Here is a 19,517-nt window from a genome sequence, read left to right on the forward strand (position 1 = left end):
CTCGCCCTGGGACACAAGGTGGGGTGCCCTGTTTTTGCCCCAGGTCTTTATCGCACCCGTCTTAAAGACTCACATTTCTGCAGATTCACTTCCCCACCCTAATCCCCAGCCCACACTTACACTGGGACCAGTAAGGAGCCTCAGCCCCATGCGGAAGCAGTCACATCAATTATTTGCGCTGGAGATCTTAAGGGCGTTAAATATTTTGTGCCAGGGTGCGGAGGGGATGCTCTGTGGATCAGTTTGGATAAACCAGCAGTGACAGAACTAGACCTACCCCATGGGCCTTTCCATTTCTATATTCCTATTTCTCTGCAAACAGCATAAAGCTTACCTGGGCACGCACGCAGAGAGGGGACAGGCAGCACATCGCTTTACATAAGCTCAGGAGCCCTCAGGTGGGCAGCGATGAGGGTGGTTTATTTTTTAGCAAAACCTGCCAAAATGCCTGCACCTTCCCCACTGCCCTGCTGCTGGTTAAGGCTTGCTCTCGGGAGCGGGCCAGGCACACGGCCATCGGCTGCAAGGCTGAAGGCTGGGTGTTTGCTGGCTAGGGCAGCCATTTCATCCCTCTCTGCTCTCTTCTATCTGTGGTCTACTCTGGTCCAGCAGGATCTGTGTGGCTGCAGGGTGAGATAAGGGCTGGGACCCAAGCTGCAATGCCAGCACCTGACACAAGCAGGTTTTCAGAGGTCTCCTGCGACCAGCAACAGTCAGGCAGCTCTGCAGGAGCTTGAGAAAAAAACTGGGCTGGGAAGATATCAGCCTCACCCCTTGTAATCTGTAATTTTTCAGTTTCATTGAAGTGTTTGGCCAAGAGAATCCTTAGTAACAGCTCCTGTTTACAGACAACTTTGCCATGCAGGCAACACCTCCCAGTCCTTCAGTGTCACTGATTAGTGACACTGCCAGCTACCCCACGTCCCTGGGGGTCCTTCGAGACCATGCGTGACCACCCAGACCTCAGGACCGCGACCTCTGAGCTTGGGACTATTTAGGAATCAAGCTGGGGGGGGGAGCAGGGAGGGCACTCTGCTTGAATGGAGCCGAGCTCAGTCTGAGCACAACTGTTTTGTAAGCTTCCTTCCTGAGCAGATGCAGGTCAACAAACTCAGATGCTGGAGACCAAAGCATCCTACTTGGTTTGAGCAACTGCAGTTCACACCACAGGGAAGTCCAGCCTTTAGCGAGGAAACGAAACGAGACAGACCCACAAGACGGACCCACGTGCCTCATAGGTGAAAGCAAAGCAAACAGCTTTGTCTGTGCTGAGACAGACCTGCCACTGCACTCGGTGCCTGCTCACCGAGCCAGCCAAGCCCTGAGGTGTCCTGTCTGAGTCTCAGAGGGGAAGGGGACTGTGCGAGACAGCGAGGTGCTCTCAGCATTGACCACAGATATACCATGCAGCAGAGGAGGCAGAACTGGCAGTTCCTTCCCTGCCCCTGGGAGAGAACAGATGTATCCAAAGTTGATGTCCGAGGGTGCTCGCAGGTCTCTGCCGTGCACCAGCCTGTCTCAGCCACTGGCCAGAACCTCTGAGGAGCGAGGCTCCTGCCCAGCCCTGCCAGCTCTGCGGGGCCTTTGGGCAGCAGCGGGATGGGCAGCTGCTAATTCTCTTTCCCACCTCTACTTTATTTTTGCAGTAGAATAGGTGGGGAAAAAACTCAGAAGCAGTGCTCTGATGAGTCACTATAGAAATAGCTCTGAGAACATAAAAGACTCCTTTGTGTCACTACAAAGTACATTATCAGGCTGGTACAGCAGACAGAATAATACAAAAACTGCAGATCACTTACCCAGCTGCAAAGCACAGCAGTGCCCTGCCCTGAATTTAAGCAGCACATGTAACCTGGTCCATTCTGGTTTCAAGCTCAAAGGCATCAGGTCGATCCTGTGGGTTAGCAGCCAACATGTCTTTCAAGAGCTGCTTGATCCCCTCAGACATGGAAGTCCTGCGTTTCTGAGGGATGTGCAGCTCCATCTTTGGATTTTCTAGCAGCGCTTCCCCAACGGGCACAATCTCGGTCCCCTGCTTGATGTAGGTCCCCAGCAGCTCCTTCTTGGTCTCCGCATCGATGAAAGTTATCCTCTCAATCATGGCCCAGATGATGATGCCAAGGGCAAAGATGTCAGCCTTGGCGGTGTAGTGTCCCTCCCAAACCTCAGGCGCCATGTAGAAATCAGAGCCGCAAGCTGAAGACAGCCAGTACTTGTTCACATTCACATTTTTGTTCTCATGCCCACCCTCCTTGCCCCGAGCAGTCAGGCCAGCGCAGACCTTACTCAGCCCGAAGTCAGCCACCTTGAGAACAGGGGTGCCAGACTTCTCAGTTATCAGGATGTTGTCTGGTTTCAGGTCCCGGTGGACAATATGGTTCTTGTGTAGGAAGGCAATGGCACTGGTCAGCTGCAGCATGAAGCTCTTGTTTGTCGCCGGGTCTGGTCTTCGTGAGAGCACGTACTGGTTGAGGTCTCCCCCTTCGCAGAACTCCATGACGAACCACAGGTAGCAAGGCTCTTCTGCATAGCCCAGGATCCTCTCACCTAACCGAAAGGGACAAAAGCAAGAGTGGGTTTTTCAGACACATCACAAAATGTCCACACTAACTCAATGTGGGCAAGGAACAGGTCTGGTTTATGCAGATAGTAAAGGCCTTAAGAACTATCGCACTGCAGGGTACCAGCAGTGATGCTGGCACTGCTGTGGCTTCAAGCGCTTTAGGATCCGTTGAGCACCACGCACCAGCAACACATTAATCTGGGCCCATTGCCTGGGAGCCAGCTCAGAGACCTGTTCCCAGCAAAGTGCAGGCATGTGAGTGAGATCGAGCATGCGTCTTCTCAGGCGCTTGCAGGGAACCTGGAAGCAGAGGGTTATTTTCCTGTGCTACTGTCAGGCAATTCTCCCCAGGCTCTGAAAGCCAAAGCAGCAGACACTAAAAGCACAATTAGAAGTGAGTCTATGGGAAAAAAATCGGTTCTATGTGAACGCCAGCTCTCCCACCTGGGCTCTGCTGCAGGAGGCAAAGGCTGGCTCATACCTTATGCTTTACTAGTATAACTGCAAGTGGGGAGTAAATCACACCCCTTAACGCTGTGCCAGTACAGCCTCACTAAGAGCAGTCACACCAGTGTCAAAGCCTTGCAGCATGCTGGCTCTTCTGAGACTAAATCTGTGCGTTTAAGCATTGTGTTTGTGCTAGGGGAGCTCTGCCACTTCATACAGCTTTCATTAAGTGCCAACAAGTCTTTAAAGAGAGGAAACTGGAGGCCCAAGTATCAAACAACATTTAAGTGCAATCTCAGCCACACTTAGAATATAACTGTTGCCTCGCTCATTAGTGCTGCTACTCAAGATTATGACCCAAACAGCTTCTTCCTTTACCAGACATCTCACTGAGCTCTTCAAGCTGAGCATCTCAGGTCCAATTCATTGCATCTAGGTTTTACTCCACAAACCCCCCCGCTGAGGCAAATCACTCTCTTGCACATAAACTAGACACGTGGAGAAATACAACAGCATCATATCAGCAAATGGGGCCAGGTCTGCCGCTGGCACTCCCCGGAGCATCCTGGCATCGCGATGTGATGCCAAGATGCTCCGGGGAGCGCCAGCGGCAGACCTGGCACAATTAGCTGACGCCAGGATGCAAATCCCTCTGCCAGACCCCAGGTCACCTGCACAGAGCACCTAGGTGACAGGCAGAGCCTGCGCACACAACCAGGATATTGTTTTGCTCTAGGAGCTAGGTTTTTTTTACCCTCAAGCACCGTAAGGGAGAAGCTGGAGGACACCACTCGCCTCTGCCACAGTTAACAAGTCACACAAATGAATCCAAGTATTTTGAAAGCAGTTAACTAACTCCACCCATTTAACAAAGTTGGGTTTTGTTTTAGCAAAGCCCCAGAGAGCATCTGGGAAAGCAAACTTCCAGCAGCAGGTAAAGCCAAGGACTACCAGGGACACCAAGCCCTGGGCTGCCCGGCGCCCGTGCCTGCAACGGTCAGTGATCAGTGTGGGTGGGAATATTGGTTATTTGCACAAACAGTCTGTATCCATGGCTACTGCTATGGAAATGAAAGTGCACAACAGAGGGATTTGGCTGTACCTCCCTGCCCTCAGCAGAAGATGAAGGTTAGGTCTGGGGGATGGGAGGGACCATGAACAGGCTGGAGATACTGGGCACTGGGTGCACTTTGAGGAGCCAAATGAGACCCCCAAAGTGCTGGAGGGGGGATCAGCACACAAACCCAAGGGCCAACTGGGAGCAGCACAGGACAGCTTGGCTCTGGAGACCCAAACGCTGACCAGGAAAAACAGCTTCTCCGGTGCGAGTCACCCTTTGGTGAGACAAGCATGATGGCACGGCAACCGAAGCAGAGGCTGCTCGTCCTGGGAGAGACCTTTGCGCAGCCAGGACAGCCCCAGCTCACACTGCTGTCCCCCACCTCGACTTCGCTAAACCCCAGCAACACCGCAGCGGGGCACTTTGCTTTCCTGCTCCCCTCAGCATCCATACAGCCCCAACACGGGGAGCAGGAGGGTTTGGCTCTTCTCAGCCAGGAACTGCACCACGATGGGGAGCACATCAGAGCCCCGTGCCAGTCACACACAGCCAGGAGCATCAGGCCAGGGGACACAGGTAGGAGGGTGAGAGCATTCACAGCAGCGCTGCCGACAGCCCCTTCCCACAGAGAAGCAGCTCAAACACTGGCTCCCCAGGACCTGCTGGCTCCAACAAGCCAAGGCTTGTTTTTAGTGTAACGAAGGCTCCGATTTAAAACTTGGCCCCTGAACCTCAGCAAGGACAGGGAGGACGCCGCTGACCCAGCAGTAGCTGCAAGCACCATGCACTTCACTTTGGGTGGAGCGCTGCTAGGAGAGGCTTAAGCCAAGAGTAATATTTCCTCATTTTCTTTCTATAATCTGAAAGTGTTTTAGTTGTTAAATCATCTTCCTGCCTTCAAAACAAACAGCTTTAAACCTAAAGAGTTGGCAAGCCGCTTCCTAAAGATGAGATGTTAGCAAACCAAAGTCAAGCAGCCAGGAGCTGAAGAGATGCAGACCACAGGCCAGACCTGTTCTCCATCACGAAGAGAGCATCCCTGCACACTCCCTGCCCAAACACAGGATGGCACATGCTAACCAACCTGTCCCTGCAGCAGCCCTCCCATGACCTATCCTGGGAGCTCATTAACAGCTTACTAATTTGCTTAGCATCACAGGGGAAAAGAAAAAATAAAAAAATCTAATGACAGCAGAACCGGCATCCTACTCCCCACTGCTGCATGTAACCTCTGACTCCCTCTGTGCAAAGAGGCTGCGCCAGGGAGAGGAGAGCTGGCGGCACAAAGCCTGGGTGCTTGGACTGATGGGAACATGCATGGGCGATGCCAGGGCAGCGCATGAGTGACGCTGAGCACTGGTGGCAAGTTGGTGGCCCCACAGGTGACACGCTAGGAAGCAACACCTTATACCTGTTCACTTAAGGCAGCTCTATCACTGCTATGGGTTAGGAAAAACAAGAGTGGCACGTGGCTGTGCACAAGCCCTGAAGGTGTGCATGTATCGGGGCTCATTGCTCAAGTACATGTGTCTCCTCCAGGCTCAGTGCCGGGCTTTCAGCTTCCTTTTTGCACTCTGCCCTTAAATTTATTATTCCACATCTCATTAAAATGATGAAGGTTCAGGCTCCGCACTGTAGCTGAGATCCAACATCGCGCGGTATCCCGACAGTTGTGCTCCCGATTCAGAAAGTCTCCGACTAATCCCTGCCGTGCCCTGAGCCCCGGCACGTTGGCACAGCATCTGTGCAGGCCCGTAAATAGCCCAGCTGCGGTCGTGCAGAATGGCACGGCAGCACAGCTACGTGCCGGCTACCTCGGCCGGAGCGACAGCACAGCAGCTCCACGCTTGCAGCCCGCATGTTGCGGGCAGGGAAGGAGAGCAAGCAGACCTGGGAGGCTCATCTAGCTCTAGCTTTTGTCTTGAAAATATTTATGGGTGCTGTATCAGACCCAAAGCTTGGGAAGGCAGGGAGCACAGCCTCTGCCCGAGCCTGTGGCCAGCATGACACAGCCCAAAGGGCAGTCAGGAGGAAGGCAGATGGAGGGGAGGATGCAGTCTGGTTTGAGGGGTGAAACTGCTGCTTCCAGCCTTGGGATGGAGAGCCCAGCTTCGCTCCCCTCTTCAGAGGGCTGCAGCAGGACCGGGGCAGGCAGAGCCCTCCCCACAGCAGGGTAGTCAGAGGGGTCTCGCCCCACATAGAGATGGGAGGCACCTATAGCTACCCAAGAGCTTTCCCCAAGCCATGCCACCTCTTCTTGGGGTGTACAACATGACAAAGGGGGGCAGGAAACCCCCGTACCTGCTAGAAAGAGCTCGACTTGCTACAGCTGGACACACACCCGAAGGGAAGAGTTGGCTCCTCTCCCAGGGAGTCGTGCCCGCAAGAGCACATAAAGGAAGCACCCAGGCTGTATAGAAATTAGGACACTGCCCTTCTTGGGGAAGCTGTCTTGGGTGGTTGTACATGGAATGTGAAGGGAGAGCAGGACCACATCTGCATGGGGGAGAGCCAGGCAGGCCCAGACATGTCCACCCAGGAGTGCAGAGGGGACAGGTAAGGCAGGGGCAGTCTGAGAGCCACAGGTTTGCTCGGAGAATGTGTCTCAGCAGCCTTGCATCAAGGCTGTCCTGGCACAGGGTTTGGAGTCTGCCTACAGTGGGGGGCTCAGCTGGGAGGGCACGGGGAGACTGAGCTCCCCAAAGAGCATACAAAGTCCTGGCACACAAGTTTGGGGAGGGGGGGTGGTGCGGGTGAGCTGGCTCTGGCTGCGGCAAGCTGGGGGGCATGGGGGCATCGAGGATACAGGGCTCTGGTATTTTTCCACATCTTCACTGCACATTGGCAGAGCTGGGTCTGACAAGCAGCCAAGGGAGCAAAGGGAGGGAGGGAGCATTTTGGAGATGTCACCATCACAGTCATCAACTGTGGCAGGAGAAGGTGACCCCTGCCAGCCCCGTGACGCTGCTGAGGGACCCCAGGGGAAGATGGGGAAGTCAGCCCAAGCTACAGGCACTGGTGCTTCCAGGGCTGTCCCCATAGAGCCAGCACTTGGGAGGGGAATGGGGACAGGAGAGCATAAAGAACAGTCCCAAAGCTGTAAGAGCTCAAGGGAGCAGGCTTGGGGTGCTCAGAGGAGACAGGACTGTGTCGGGCAGAGAGAGGGGAGATGTCCCCTTGGTGTGACTGGGGCAGAGACCAGTAAAGGCCCCCACGGGACAGGCATGGGCTGTGGTGCAGATCAGGGTAATGAAGGGAGCCCCAAGATGGGGGGTGTAATGGAGGAGGAGGTAAGCACTGGCAGGGGGTACAGGGAAGGGCTGAGGGCCGCACACAGGGATGCTCCCCAGGGCTGGGTCTGAGCCTGGAGGTGACAACGGGGTCCCTCAGGAGGAGGGGCTGGGGTGCTGCAGAGGTACAGGGCACAGGGAGGGACCCCACAGGCAGGGCACAGGGCTGCCGAGGCACAGGGTGGGGGCTTAGGGAAGGGTGTCCCCAGAAGCAGCACACAGAGGAAGGGGAGTGAGTGGAGGGGACACACAGGCAGAGCCCAAGGGCACGGCATGGGGCAGGGCCCAGGACAGGTGATGCTGAGCAGGGGCCCCAGGGTGTGCTTGGGGTGGGTGGCAGCAAAGAAGGGTGCTGGGGGCAACAGAGGGACGCTGCGGGGGAGCCCTAAAAGGACAGGGCTGAAGCAGATGATGGGAGCGTGCCTGGGGCAGGTACTGCTGCAGTACAGAGGGACCCCAGGGCTGGCAGGGGTGACAGAGGAGACTGGGACAACCTGGGGTGCAGCGTGGGGAGCCCAGGGGTGGTTGTACTGGTCAAAGCAGCGAACAAAGGTGGAGGGAGAGGTGTTGCGAGAAGCAGGGGGGGAACTTTGGGTGCTCCTCTCGATGGCAGGTGATGCCAAGGAGGGATTTGAGCAACGGGGAGATGCTGGGGGGGGGGGGGAGCAAGGGGGCTGCCCAGCGTGGGGGTGTCTGAGAAGGGTGCCCCAGTGGAATGGGGTGTCCTGCGGGGGGGGGGCATCCCAGAAGTTAACCTGCTGCTGGGGGGGGCATCGATGTGACAGCGGGGAGGTGGCAGAGCCAGGCTGCTGAGGGGTGGGTGAGCTGGGGTGACACTGGGGTGGGCAGGAGGCCCTGGGGGTGGGAGAGGACGACACCGGGGTGACCGGGGAGGGGGAAAGGAACAACCCCTCGGCACGGCAGCAACGCCGGGGTGCCCCACGTCGGGTCGGGTACCTTTGAGGGAGGTCTCGACGAGGCGCAGGTAGAGCTGGCTGCGCTTGTTGCCGTGGCTCATGCGCTGCCCCAGGCCGTGCCGCTGCAGGACGCACTCCTCGAAGCGCACCACGTTGGGGTGCTGCCGCCGGAGGCTCGTCAGGGCCCAGAATTCCGCCAGCGCCAGCTCCACGTTCTCGGGGGCGTCGCAACGGATCCGTTTCACCGCCAACCGGGCGCCGCTACGGCCCGACACCGCTTCGTACACCACGCCGTAGGCCCCGCGGCCGATTTCGGCCAACAGGCTGTACCGTGGAGGACCGCGACCACCACCACCACCACCCGGGCCGGGCCCCGCCGCTGCCGCCGCCTCCGCCGCCATAGGGCCCCGCCGCGCTGCCGCCCGCCGCCGCCGCGCTGCCCTTTGTGTCCCACGGCGGCCGCCGTCCGCCGGCTCCATGGCGCCGGGGGGGGGGGGCCGCGCGCCCGCCGCTGTCGCCGCCGCCGCCGCCCCCCCCGCGGAGCGCCGCGCCGGCGAGGGGGCACGCGCCGCCGCGTCGGAGGGCGGAAAAGCGCGCCCTGCCTGCCCCTTTAAGCGCTCGGCCAATCGCGGCGGTGCGGGACGAACCACGGTGGCGGGTGGGGGGAAGGGGGGAGCCACACCGGGATCCCGACCTCTCCCCGGCGGAGGGATGGACCTCGGTAGCGGTGGTCCGGTTTCCCTACGCCACGTGCGGTAACCGGGGAGCGTGAGCCGCCCGGGGGCGTCTCAGCGCGGCGGGGGGTTGAGCGTGGCGGTCGACCCCCCTCCTCCCCCCCCGCCGCTGTGGTACGCGCCGCCCCGGTGTAAACAGGCCGGACATCGGGGCGGCGGCGCCCGGTAGCGGCCGCCCCGGTCCGGTCCGTTCGCTCCGCTTCCCGCCGGGCACGGCACGGCACGGCAATAGGCGGCGCGGGCCCGGGCCCACGGGGCTCACCTGGGGCACGGTGGTGGCGGCGGCGGGAGTGGTCCGAACCGGGCGCTGCGCGGCGGCGTGTGAACGGGCTGGGCGGGGCGGCGGCGGCGGGATAAGAGCGGGGCTGCGCGTCCTGACGTAACCCCTTATGTAACGGCGGGGGTGACCCGCCTCCCTCCCACCGCAACGGGACGGTCGGTGCACCGGGGACGGGGGGGGATGGCCCCCGGGGGCCGTGTACCGGCAGCACTGCCGGTAGCCGGGGCGGGGGGGGGGGGGTGCACCGGAGCTGTACAGCCGTACCGGGAAGGGCGAGAGCGGGGCTCGGGGACGGTTTGAGGGCCCCGGTGGCGTTCGGGGACCCTTCCCGGGCCCTACCGGGGATGGTCCGATCCCCGCTCCCGGGGCTCCAGCTGGAAGTTCCCCGGGAAAGTCGCTGAGATCCCGGGGGACGTCGCCCCGCTGCCCTGGGGGCCGGGACCGGGCGGGTGTTGGTGCAGCGGGGGATTTTGGGGACCGGCAGGCTGGCATGGGGTGGCCCAGCACCCACTGGGTGCCCGTGGGAAATGCATCGGTCACCAGAAACGGGGCACGGTGAATGCCGTACACCGGGGGCCGGGTGGGAGCCCCGCCGGGATGACCACGTCCCCTGTGACTCGGGTCCTGGCTCCCCACGGGACTGGTTTGGCCACGTTGCTCCCGTGGGCAGGTGGTGTTGGATGGCCGTGTCCCCACGCGGGGGTCCATGTCCCCCACATCGTCCCCAAACTGCTCTTCACCCCCCCAGCCAGGGATTTCACGAGCATCTGTCCACCCTGGGTGGTGTGGGGAGGGGAGTCTAATCCTGCCACCGGGCGGCTGGGGCTGGGAGCTTTTGCACGCTGCCATGCTGCTCCCCGTGGGCTTGTTGGGGGGGAATGGCAATCAAACCCCTAATAGTTTTTCTTCAAGCTGCTTTTCCCGCATTTTCCTGCCCCCCACACGGGTGACGTTAGCAGCTGACACTCTGCGGACGGTCAAGGAGAGCCAGTTTACAAAGGAGCTCTAAAAATGACTGGTTTCTTGACTCACTTCTGAGGCATGTGCCGCTGCGATCACACAGCCCGCAGCAGCTCTGGGCTGCGTCATGCTGGTGTGTGCGTCCCCCTTGGGGGGGACAGAGACCTCCGGAGCCACCGGTACCCAGGGCTTGGTGTGTGGGGCGGGCGATGGCTTCCACGGTGGGGCTGACCCTCTGCAGCGTGGTGGCACGATGCAGGCTGCAGCTCCCGCAAGTGGTTTGAACTCAATTTGCTTTTAAATGGAGTCACTTCACCTCCCGGGCCGGGAAATAAGGGGGGCCGTGCCGCAGCCCCGTGCTCCTGGTGCCGCTCGGCAGCCTGGCGCGGTGCGTGCCGGCGGCAGGGATGATGGCAGCGGCACGACTACACCGTGTTTACGTGGGCTCTGCTTTCTGTACTGGCGTCGAGTGGCCACTTGTGCCGCCTGCCCACGCAGGGAGGTCACCGCTTGCCTGCACGGGTGCCCACCTGGGCTACGTGGTGACCTCAAGCCACCACGGTGTGACACAGGCAGGGGCTGCGTTGGCTCCTGGTCCCACGCCACTCTTCTGACAGCTGCTGCGTCCACCGCAGCAGTGACCTCCCACGGTTCCACGCTGCCCGCCTGGCATCTGCCTTGATCGCGCCAGTGCAGCTGCCGGAGGTTCGCTCCGGTGCTGTTGCGGTCGATCAGAGACCGCACGGCTCCCGCGAGCGGTTGGGAGCAGACCCCCCACCTGGGTTTAGCCCCCCCTCCGCAGTTCTCCCCACAGAGCTCTTGGGGCCTCCCGTGGCCCATGAAATACAGCCGGCGCATCCCTCGCCCGGCAGCAGACAGCAGCTGCAGGCAGCCCTTGCTGCCCCGTGCCTGCATCTGCCTGCAAAAAGGCCGCTTTTCTGCCCTGCCTGCAGCAGCCTGGCATCGCTTTAGGGCCAGGAGAGAGAGTGAGCAATGGAGCCGTTTCTGGAAAAGTCCTGTCCCACTCAATAGGATAAAGCTGACGGTGCTGGAGGAACCGCAGCGGAACGATTGCTATCCCATGGGATGCTCCCGCTGGCAGCGCTGGGTCGTGGTCCCCCTGCTCGGGGACAGCCCAGGCGGCTGGCAGAGCTCGTCCCGCCCGTAGGGACGATTTACCCCATCCCAGGATGGGGAGCCGGGCACCCTCGAGGTGCCCTGTCTGGTCTGGGGGTGAGCCCCCCAGGAGGGGCTGGGGGTGTCAGGGCAGAGTGGCAGCGCCGTGTGACGTTAGCTGCCATTAACTCCCACTTGCTTTCGCAGGAGCCTGGTACACACGCACGCTCGTTCCCCTCCTCACCGAACCCGCTTTTCACTCATGTAGTTAAGAAAACTTAACTTTTCTATTACCGCACATTTCTCTTACCCAGGTGCTTAATTACCATTGTCCCAGGGAAATGTCAGTGTGACTCAGAGACAGTTTCCCATTAGGAAGCGACAGATGAATATTAATTAAACTTGCTGGTGGGTGGGCTCGCTCCCAGCTCCTTTCCCAAGGGTGGGGGTGGGGGGGGACACACGACCCTGTCACCCCCACACCTGCTGGGACCGCGACTGGCCCCAGGGAGGACCCTCTTGCCCAGCTCATCGCATCTGCGGCACACATAGAAAATAAGACGACTGCTCAAGGGACAGGAGTAACTCAACCTCCCTCCTGGAGCAAAGGGAACCAGCCCTGAGGAAGGAACCTTATTACAAATGACTTTTCTCTCTGCGCCGGTGGGGTTTGCTCCATCTCCAGAAGAGCATCTCCCTTCGGTACAATTACCCTGCTCGGGGATGGCAGCTGCACCCCGGCCCGTTGGGCTCCGAAGGGGTGCTTGCAAGCAGGTCTGTTTTCGGGGTGAGGAGCTGGCGGCAGCTGTGGCCACGCTGCTCCCCTCCACGCTCCGTGGTCCTCGGGCAGGCAATAGCATCCTTTGGGGCGATACTATTGCTGTCACCCAGAGACGTGGCTCCTGGATGGGGCCGTTTGCCTGCGTAATGCCAGGTTGAACCAGGGAGGCCAGGCTTTAGGGATGGACTTCATGGGTTTGGGAGGGTTATTTGTTAGAAATAATGGTTTTGGTGTAAGAAATGCTTCTCGCCACCATGTCTGCGGTGCTTACAGGACTGCTAGTCCTGGCAACAAGGGTTAAACCTGCCCAGGGGATGCCCGCAGCCCCTGGCTGAGGGAGTCTGTAGTGGTTTGCAGCTGCGTTTTATTCTTCTCGGCTTTGTTCTGTGCTTGCACAGCCCAGCATACCGCAGCGAGGGGGGGACCATGGCTGTCCTCTGCCCTTGCCCCCCATGGGGCCCGAGCTCTGTCCCCTCCTCGCCGCAGCACTGCCACCTCCCAGGATGGATCCCGCAGGGGACATCTCCTCCATCAGCCCTGGGGAGATGCAGGATGCTCTGCCCTTGCCTCACCCCCCGCACCCTTGCCCTGCTCCCTTGGCCCCTCCATGCTGGTACAGCCCCGGGCGAGCTAAAATGCACCTCCAGGCAAAAGCTGTGGGGTCCCATATACTTTCTGGGGAGCAGAGCCTGGCACCCCAAACCTGGGTGCTAGCGGAGGCAGCCACCAGCCTTGGGGATGGGGGACCGCAGGCGGCTGGCGCAGGCTGCTCTGCTCGCCCAGCCGTGGCTGCCGGGTGCCCAGCGGAGGGTCCCGGCCATGCCAATAGCCCCCGTGCCCTTTACCGGCACTGGGAGGGCTGAACAGGGGGCACCGGGTCCGGCAGCTGGTGTTCAAGCCGGGGAGAAAGGCAGGTTGCTGGGAAACATCCCTCTTGAGCTCCGATAAAAATAGCTCTGTCTTCAAGGTGAGAGGACGGGCTGCGCTGCCGGCGGCACATGGGATGCGCTCGCACCCACCGGGGCTGCAGGGGATGGGAAGGGCTGGCCTGGCCCCGCGGGGTCTGCACCCCGGACCCCCACCTTTGTCGTGATATGGCGCAGAGGGACGGTGGTGCATGGGCTTGGGGGGGGGGGGGTGGCATTGCCCAGTGCTGCCGTCCTTCACCCCTGAGTCAGGCTTGGAAAGATGTGAATAGGAATCGGGGCTGAGCAGGGAAGGTGTGTGTGGGGTCCCTGTCCCCCCACCCCACTCCCCCAGCCCCTTTGGCTCTTCTCTTTGGCTTTGTCCCCAGGGGAGAAGGTGGGGGTCCGAGCCCCGTCGGTGCGGAGGTGGGGGGTTTCCGTGCAATGGTTTTGCTGCCCAACCACGGCTGGATTGGGGGGGACAACACACCAGCCTTTCCCAGGGCAAGAAGACCCTCTTGCTCTTCCCAGTGGCTTCGGACGGGCTCACTCCTCTCCCCAGCATCGCCACGAGGACACTGCCTGTCCCCAGCCTGGGGAGCGGGTTGGGGAGGGTTGGGGCTTCACCCCCCCCTTCTTCTTGGGCAGGATCTGAACTTGGTACCCAGGGAGGGGATTCACACCCCCAGCAGCCAAACTCCAGCATGCAGTTTGGTGGGGGGGGGGGGGAAGACGGACCCCCATCCCGGTCCCCTGCCACCTCCCGTGTTTGGGGCACGCGTTTCGGCCCCGAGGACCGAAGCTGTCGCTGACGGGGGGGCCCCGAGGGATGCAGCCGGCAGCAGTGCAGCAGCAGAACATGCACCCAGGTCGCCGGGGGGGCTGCAAGGAGGCCCCGGCACAGCAGGAGAGCCTGCTGGGGAGGTGGCGAGGATGCTGCGAGGCTGATTATTCACAGCTTTCCCTCGCCCCGATTGGCTCCGCGGTGCCGAACGCAGCCGGGCCCCGCTGCAGGAGGAGACTCGGTGGCCATAAAAGCGGGCTGGGAGCCGGCGGGCAGCGAGTCCGGTGGGCAACCCGGGTACCGCCGCGTGGCCACCAGCCAGCGTGGCCTTGCCACCGCCACCGATGACCGGCTCAGCCTGACGCCCGCGGAGGGACACCCACCACCCCACGACTCGTCCTGACTCGGCGAAGCGGGTGCTTGGCGGGACGGGGAGCGGCGGCAGGTAGGGCTGCCGGGGTCACTGTCCTGCTCCCATCGCGCGGGCGCAGCCGGGCTATCGCTCCTGCTCACCAAAGAGTGACTCTGTTTAAAAACACCACCCCCCCCCCCAGAGCCGAGAGCGGCTGGCGGTTGGGCTCGTTGCGTTATTTTGAGGGGCTCCCGCCTGGCCGCAGGTGCTCCTCTTGTCCCTCGTGCGGTTTCATAGCCCATGAATCAGTGTTTCGCTGGGGTTCGTTTCGATGCCGATGCCATATGTCTGCCACCCTGGCAGCGGGGACACCCGGGGCTCGGAGGGGCAAAGGGAGCAGGGGGAGAGGATGGGGGGGACGTTTCTGTCTCCCCCACCTTGGCTCAAGCAGCGGCGGCGTCCGCACTGCTGGGTTTTGCTGCGATTCTGTTCCAAAAGTCATCGGCTTTTTTTTTTTGGAAGCCTTGTCCTGAAGGTGTTTCCAGGTCATTTTTAAAGGTGAGGAAAGGAACTGCTGGACGGTGATTCTTCTCCACCAGAAATACCTGCAGGGTCCTAACCTGCCTGAGGTAGACCTGTGTGGGAGGAGAGATCTGCTCAGCCTGGGAGAGCTGTTCCCATCCCTCACTAGAAATAATCACAGGTTAATCATGACGGGGGGGTCGGTCTCTGGGCTGCCTGGCACACACAGTCCCGATTCCCCATCCCTCCTTGGGTCACCGAGTCTGTAACCGGCCTCCGGGGCACATGGATGCAACTTGGGGGTTTTCCACACACTAGCAAAGCCGAGGCACCGAACACTCGAGTGGAAACGGGACGGGGGAAGAGGGGACCCCGGCAGACGCCTGGCACAGGTAGGATGCGCTGAGCGTGGCCGCACCGGCCGGGACCCACCGCTGGTATTGCCGGATGCTGGCACGATCCTGTCGAGGCATTTCTGCAGGAGAGACGGCTCCGGAGCCTTGGGGCTCCTCCAAGTAACACAGGATAACTCTGCAAGCAATGCAGGATCGAGCTCTAACTCCGCTTTTCTTCTTCCTCCCTTTGTGTGCTGCTTCTTTTCGCTTTTGTCCAAAGCCCTTTGTTTTCCTCCCCTTTTCCTGCCCCAGTTTTGCCAGTTCCCCCCCAACCCCAGCCACAGGAGCAGGCAGAGCGCTGCGGGGACATTCGTGGCACCGCCTGGACAAGGTATGTTTGCAGCGGGGTATCCCGGGATGCCCACACACAGAATCTCCTTGGAGCTGCGTCCCGGAGAGCTGCAGCTCCCCTGAGAGCCGTGAAGTCCTCCGGCTGCTGCAGGGCTTGGGTGCTGGGTGACAGCGATGGGACACACCGTGTCCAAAATGCCAGAGGACGGAGCTGTGCGGTGCCGGTCGTGCTTGCAGCTTGTTCCCCGGCTGCTGGACACGCATGGGGTGAACATTGCCGGTGCGGTCCCTGCACGCTGCTCCAGTGGTGCCCGCGGGGCTGCCGGCAGCAGAGGAGCATGGCAGGGGCAAGGGAGGGAAGCGGGTGGGGAAAAAAAGCAGGGAAAAAGATTCCCTGTGGGGCTGCTGGGAAGCAGCCGGCAGTTGTTCTCGGGAGCTTCGTTCCCCTCGGTTCTGCAGCTGGCACCTACCTGCGCGGCCGGTGAGTCCTCGCTCATCGGTGCTGTCCCGGTGGCGGCGAGGCGATAAGGGACCGTCGCTGTGTCTCGGCGGCGAGGGCTGGCTGAGGTCCCGCGTCGCCTGTGCCCATCCTGGGCATCTGCCTGCCCTGGTGCCTGCTGGTCGGCCAGGGCGAGTGGAGGTGATGCGCTTAGAGGGCTGCACAGAGCCGGTGCGCGGTGCAGCCGAGGAATGCAGACGGCTTGACACACGACGCTGCAGATAATTCAAATTAAATTTTAATCTAGCATGAATTAATACTGTGGCATTAACATTTCTTCATCAGTACCAATTACAGTACATTAGCAGATACTGCTGGCGAATACAATAGTCTCTAATATGCGTCATTAATGTGTAACAGATCCCTCTGGGTCATGCCTTTCCACCCCAGATAAAAGCAGTCCAGGAGGCAGGCGGGTGTTTGCTGCCAGCACATCCCGTTGGGGTCAGCTTTTGCTTCCAGGGCCGTCGTGGTCCCGGCAGCACCGCAGTCCCGTGGCGCTGCAGCCGGGGCTGGCACCGGCTCCTCCAGCCTTGCCCAGGGGGTTCTGGAGTGGCTGCCGCCGGCACAGCCCCTCTCCCAGCCGTTGCACAGCGTATTCAGCCCTCCCTGGCCTCGTCCGCGGAGGTGAGAGGCTCTGGCACGGCTCCTGGCAGGCTGAAGGACAGTGATCGTGGCTTGCAGGTAGGCTCGGACCTGAAATCTGGCTTTTTCCCCTCCCTCCTGCTGCACCAGCCCAGCAGAAGCCGCGGGTGGGAGGGAAGGGAGCCGGAGCTGCCCTGGCATGGGGTGCAGCAGCCTGGGGTGAGTCCGTACCAGGTGATGGCATCCCCCTGTCCCCTTTCTGCTGGCGGCTCCGATCATGGTGTTTTTCTTCCCCAAGGCCAGGGGGGAGAGCTGGTGATTCATCCCCTCCATACCGCGTGAACGCGGCGATCGCAATATTGCAGAGAAACTCAGTGCTAAAGAAAAAAAAGGGGGGTTTTCTTTCTAATGGTATGGAAGGAGCAATGGAGGAGATGGATGGGATGGGATGGGATGGGATGGGATGGGATGGGATGGGATGGGATGGGATGGGATGGGATGGGATGGTGGTCCCTGCCCCGGGGACCTCGGTGGCCTCGCCATGGCTCAGGGCTTGTACCAAGGACCAGGCTGCAGCCAGGGTAAGGGATCGCATCCTGCGGCGTCCCCGCCGGTCGCTCCTGTCCCCTTCTCTCCTTGCCTGGGACCCAGGAGCAGCACCTGGAGGTGAGTCCCATGGGCACGGGCACAGGTCCCGGTGCACGTCCCCAGGAGCAATGGCAAGGTGGAGGCGGTGGGTGCCCCACGTTGAGGGTGCCAGCGGGGGGGTGACAGCCTCCTCGGGGCTGGCGCGGGGAGGGTGACGGGCTCCGTGCCGTCTCTCCCTCCCCAGGCAGCGGTTGCGGGGTGAGATGGCGCGGCGAGCGCTGGCGCTGGCGTTCTGCCTCTCTCTGGCCGCGGCGGCATCCGCCGACTGCGTGACCCAGTGCTCCCTCTGCGCGGTCCAGACCCGCGGTGCCGACACCAGCGTCCGGCCCCTGGTGAGTGCTGGCCCCGTGCAGCCATTAGCCAGGGTCGGGAAGGGGGGGAATCACAGCACTGGGGGCATCGCGGGTGCCGGTGCATGGTCGGCAGAGCTGGGTGCTGCTGGGGTGGTGGTCGTGGGCACCCCAGGGTGCTGGGAACGTGCAAGCTTCGGCTCCTCGCTGAGCTTAGCGGCACGGTGGGCACGGACTCCTGGGTGGGGTGGGAGGAAGGTGGAAGGGGGGGGGGGTCACCCCAAGCGGCAGGGTGATGCCGTCGGGCACCCCGGGGCCGCTGCGGCCGCTGTCTTGCAGATGTGCCTGCGGGAATGCCAGGGTTCCTCGCCGCCCAGTCCCGAATGGGAGACGTGCAGGAAGGCGCTGGCGCTCCTGGCTCCGCTGGTGGCCCTGGCCGAAGGGACAGATCCGTCCCCTCGGGAGGCGGAGGAGGACGAGGCAGAGCCGGAGCAGGAGCCGGTGGGTCCTGGGGAGCTGCCGCTGGCACCGGCCAAGCGTTACGGGGGCTTCATGAAGAAGATGGCCAAGGCGAAGCTGCTCTCCTTGCTGCGCGAGAACGCCCACAGCAAGGGCGGCCTCAGCAAGAAGTTCGGGGGCTTCGGCCGCAAGCCGGGGGAGCGGGCGGCCCCCGAGGACTACCCGGGGCTGGGGCCGGCAGGCGACGGGGGCGAGGAGCCCACGGGTGCCGGGGCCGAGGGGCAGGAGCTGGCGGAGCTGCACAAGCGTTACGGCGGCTTCATGCGCCGGATCCGACCCAAGCTCAAGTGGGACAATCAGAAGCGGTACGGGGGCTTCCTGCGGCGGCAGTTCAAGGTGACCACGCGGTCGGACGAAGACCCCAGCACCTACTCAGGGGAGGTCTCGGACCTATAGAGCCGGCCGTGCGACGGGCGGCATCACGGTCCCCGCGCTGCCGGCCCAGACTGCGCCGTCACCCCCAGCCCCTGCCCAGCCCAGCGTCATCCCTGCCTCGTCCCCCCAGGGGACCGTGGGGTCCCCATCCCCAGTTGTCCCTCTCTGGTTCACCTGCCCATCCCTTAGGGACCCTTGTGCATCGAGGGGACAATGCCACCCCTCCGGCTGCTGGCGGTGTGGCTGCGGGTCCAGCCCCACGGCTCCTGGGGGCAAATCGAGGCGTGGGGGGGGACCCCACGTATCTTCCACCCTCCCGCGGCTGCAGAAGCGCAGCAGGGTCTGGAAACCATCCGAGCTGATGTACGGGGCAATGGCCTCTGAGCACCGGGAAGGATGAGCTGGGGCAGGATCAAGCCCTCTGGGCTGGTAGACGGCTCACGCAGCCAGCACGGCCGTGGGGAGAGGTGGCTGGGCAGGGCTGGACCCGCGGCACCATCACCGGGGCAGGCAGCCGGCCGAGCACGACCCCGACTCTCCTCCCCAGAGCCGCTTGCCGTATCCCACCCGTCCCAGCGCCCGCCTGGTGCCCCTGGGCTTCCCCCCATCTGAGAAGACCCCCGGAGGCAGGGTCTGACCCGCACCCCGGCCCCCGCTCCCCCCCCCCGCAGCCAATAAAAGGCAGATGCCAACGAAGCCGAAGCCGTGCCGGGTGCTGAGCGACCTCCACGGGGCAGACCAAACCCTTGGCGCGAAGGACCCATCCACCCCAAGCTGGGGTCTGGAGGTTGGGCCGGGGGTCCCGGCTGCGAGACCTGTAGGCGGCACACGGTGGTACCCTCCCCGTGCCATGGGTGATGCGGGACCCCATGCACCCTATTGCTGCGGCCCCTGGAGCCGTGCTCCGGGGAAGGCAGGGTCCCCCCAAGCTGAGCAAGGGCAGGGATGCTCAGCCCAGGTGGGATGCTGGCCGGGGACCTCCCGCAGCGCAGCAGAGCAGATCCCTTGGGAATCGCAGCAGCTACCCCAGCCGGGAAGGGGCATCCCAGGGCAGTGACTGAGCCGTCCCCCCATTCCTGCTCGTGCTTTGAGGATGGCGTGACCCTACCGGCAGCAGCTGGGTGCTGAGAAAGCCCAGCCTGGGCAGCACATTCCGTTTTGAACCTCTTCATAGCCTTACCCTCCACGTAGCTCGTCACGGCAG

General features: G+C 61.8%; 2 protein-coding genes across 2 annotated transcripts; one reads left to right on the forward strand and one right to left on the reverse strand.

Moving 5' to 3' along the window:
• Positions 1-1,806: 1,806 nt before the first annotated feature.
• STK35 (serine/threonine kinase 35) lies at positions 1,807-9,033 on the reverse strand. Its single transcript, XM_075021828.1, has 2 exons — positions 8,318-9,033; positions 1,807-2,547 (listed from the first exon to the last, which is right to left on the reverse strand). Exons 1-2 carry the CDS (start codon positions 8,754-8,756, stop codon positions 1,835-1,837), a joined length of 1,152 nt encoding a protein of 383 aa, XP_074877929.1. The 5' UTR covers positions 8,757-9,033; the 3' UTR covers positions 1,807-1,834.
• A 7,958-nt stretch (positions 9,034-16,991) lies between these two features.
• Positions 16,992-18,974, forward strand: PDYN (prodynorphin). Its single transcript, XM_075021841.1, has 3 exons — positions 16,992-17,147; positions 17,314-17,461; positions 17,759-18,974. The coding sequence occupies exons 1-3, from the start codon at positions 17,023-17,025 to the stop codon at positions 18,332-18,334; spliced, it is 849 nt and encodes a 282-aa protein (XP_074877942.1). The 5' UTR covers positions 16,992-17,022; the 3' UTR covers positions 18,335-18,974.
• Positions 18,975-19,517: the final 543 nt, after the last annotated feature.

This window comes from Buteo buteo, chromosome 2, assembly GCF_964188355.1.
Source record: "Buteo buteo chromosome 2, bButBut1.hap1.1, whole genome shotgun sequence".
In the NCBI taxonomy this organism is placed as follows: Eukaryota; Metazoa; Chordata; class Aves; order Accipitriformes; family Accipitridae; genus Buteo; species Buteo buteo.

Excerpts from the sequence above, each read along its gene's own strand:
- STK35 (XM_075021828.1), bottom strand. The coding sequence starts at position 8,756 with ATGGAGCCGGCGGACGGCGGCCGCCGTGGGACACAAAGGGCAGCGCGG. Across the intron at positions 2,548-8,317 it reads CGTCGAGACCTCCCTCAAAG|GTGAGAGGATCCTGGGCTAT; the intron begins GTACCCGACCCG and ends CCTTTCGGTTAG.
- PDYN (XM_075021841.1), top strand. The coding sequence starts at position 17,023 with ATGGCTCAGGGCTTGTACCAAGGACCAGGCTGCAGCCAGGGTAAGGGA. Across the intron at positions 17,148-17,313 it reads CCCAGGAGCAGCACCTGGAG|GCAGCGGTTGCGGGGTGAGA; the intron begins GTGAGTCCCATG and ends CTCCCTCCCCAG. Across the intron at positions 17,462-17,758 it reads ACACCAGCGTCCGGCCCCTG|ATGTGCCTGCGGGAATGCCA; the intron begins GTGAGTGCTGGC and ends GCTGTCTTGCAG.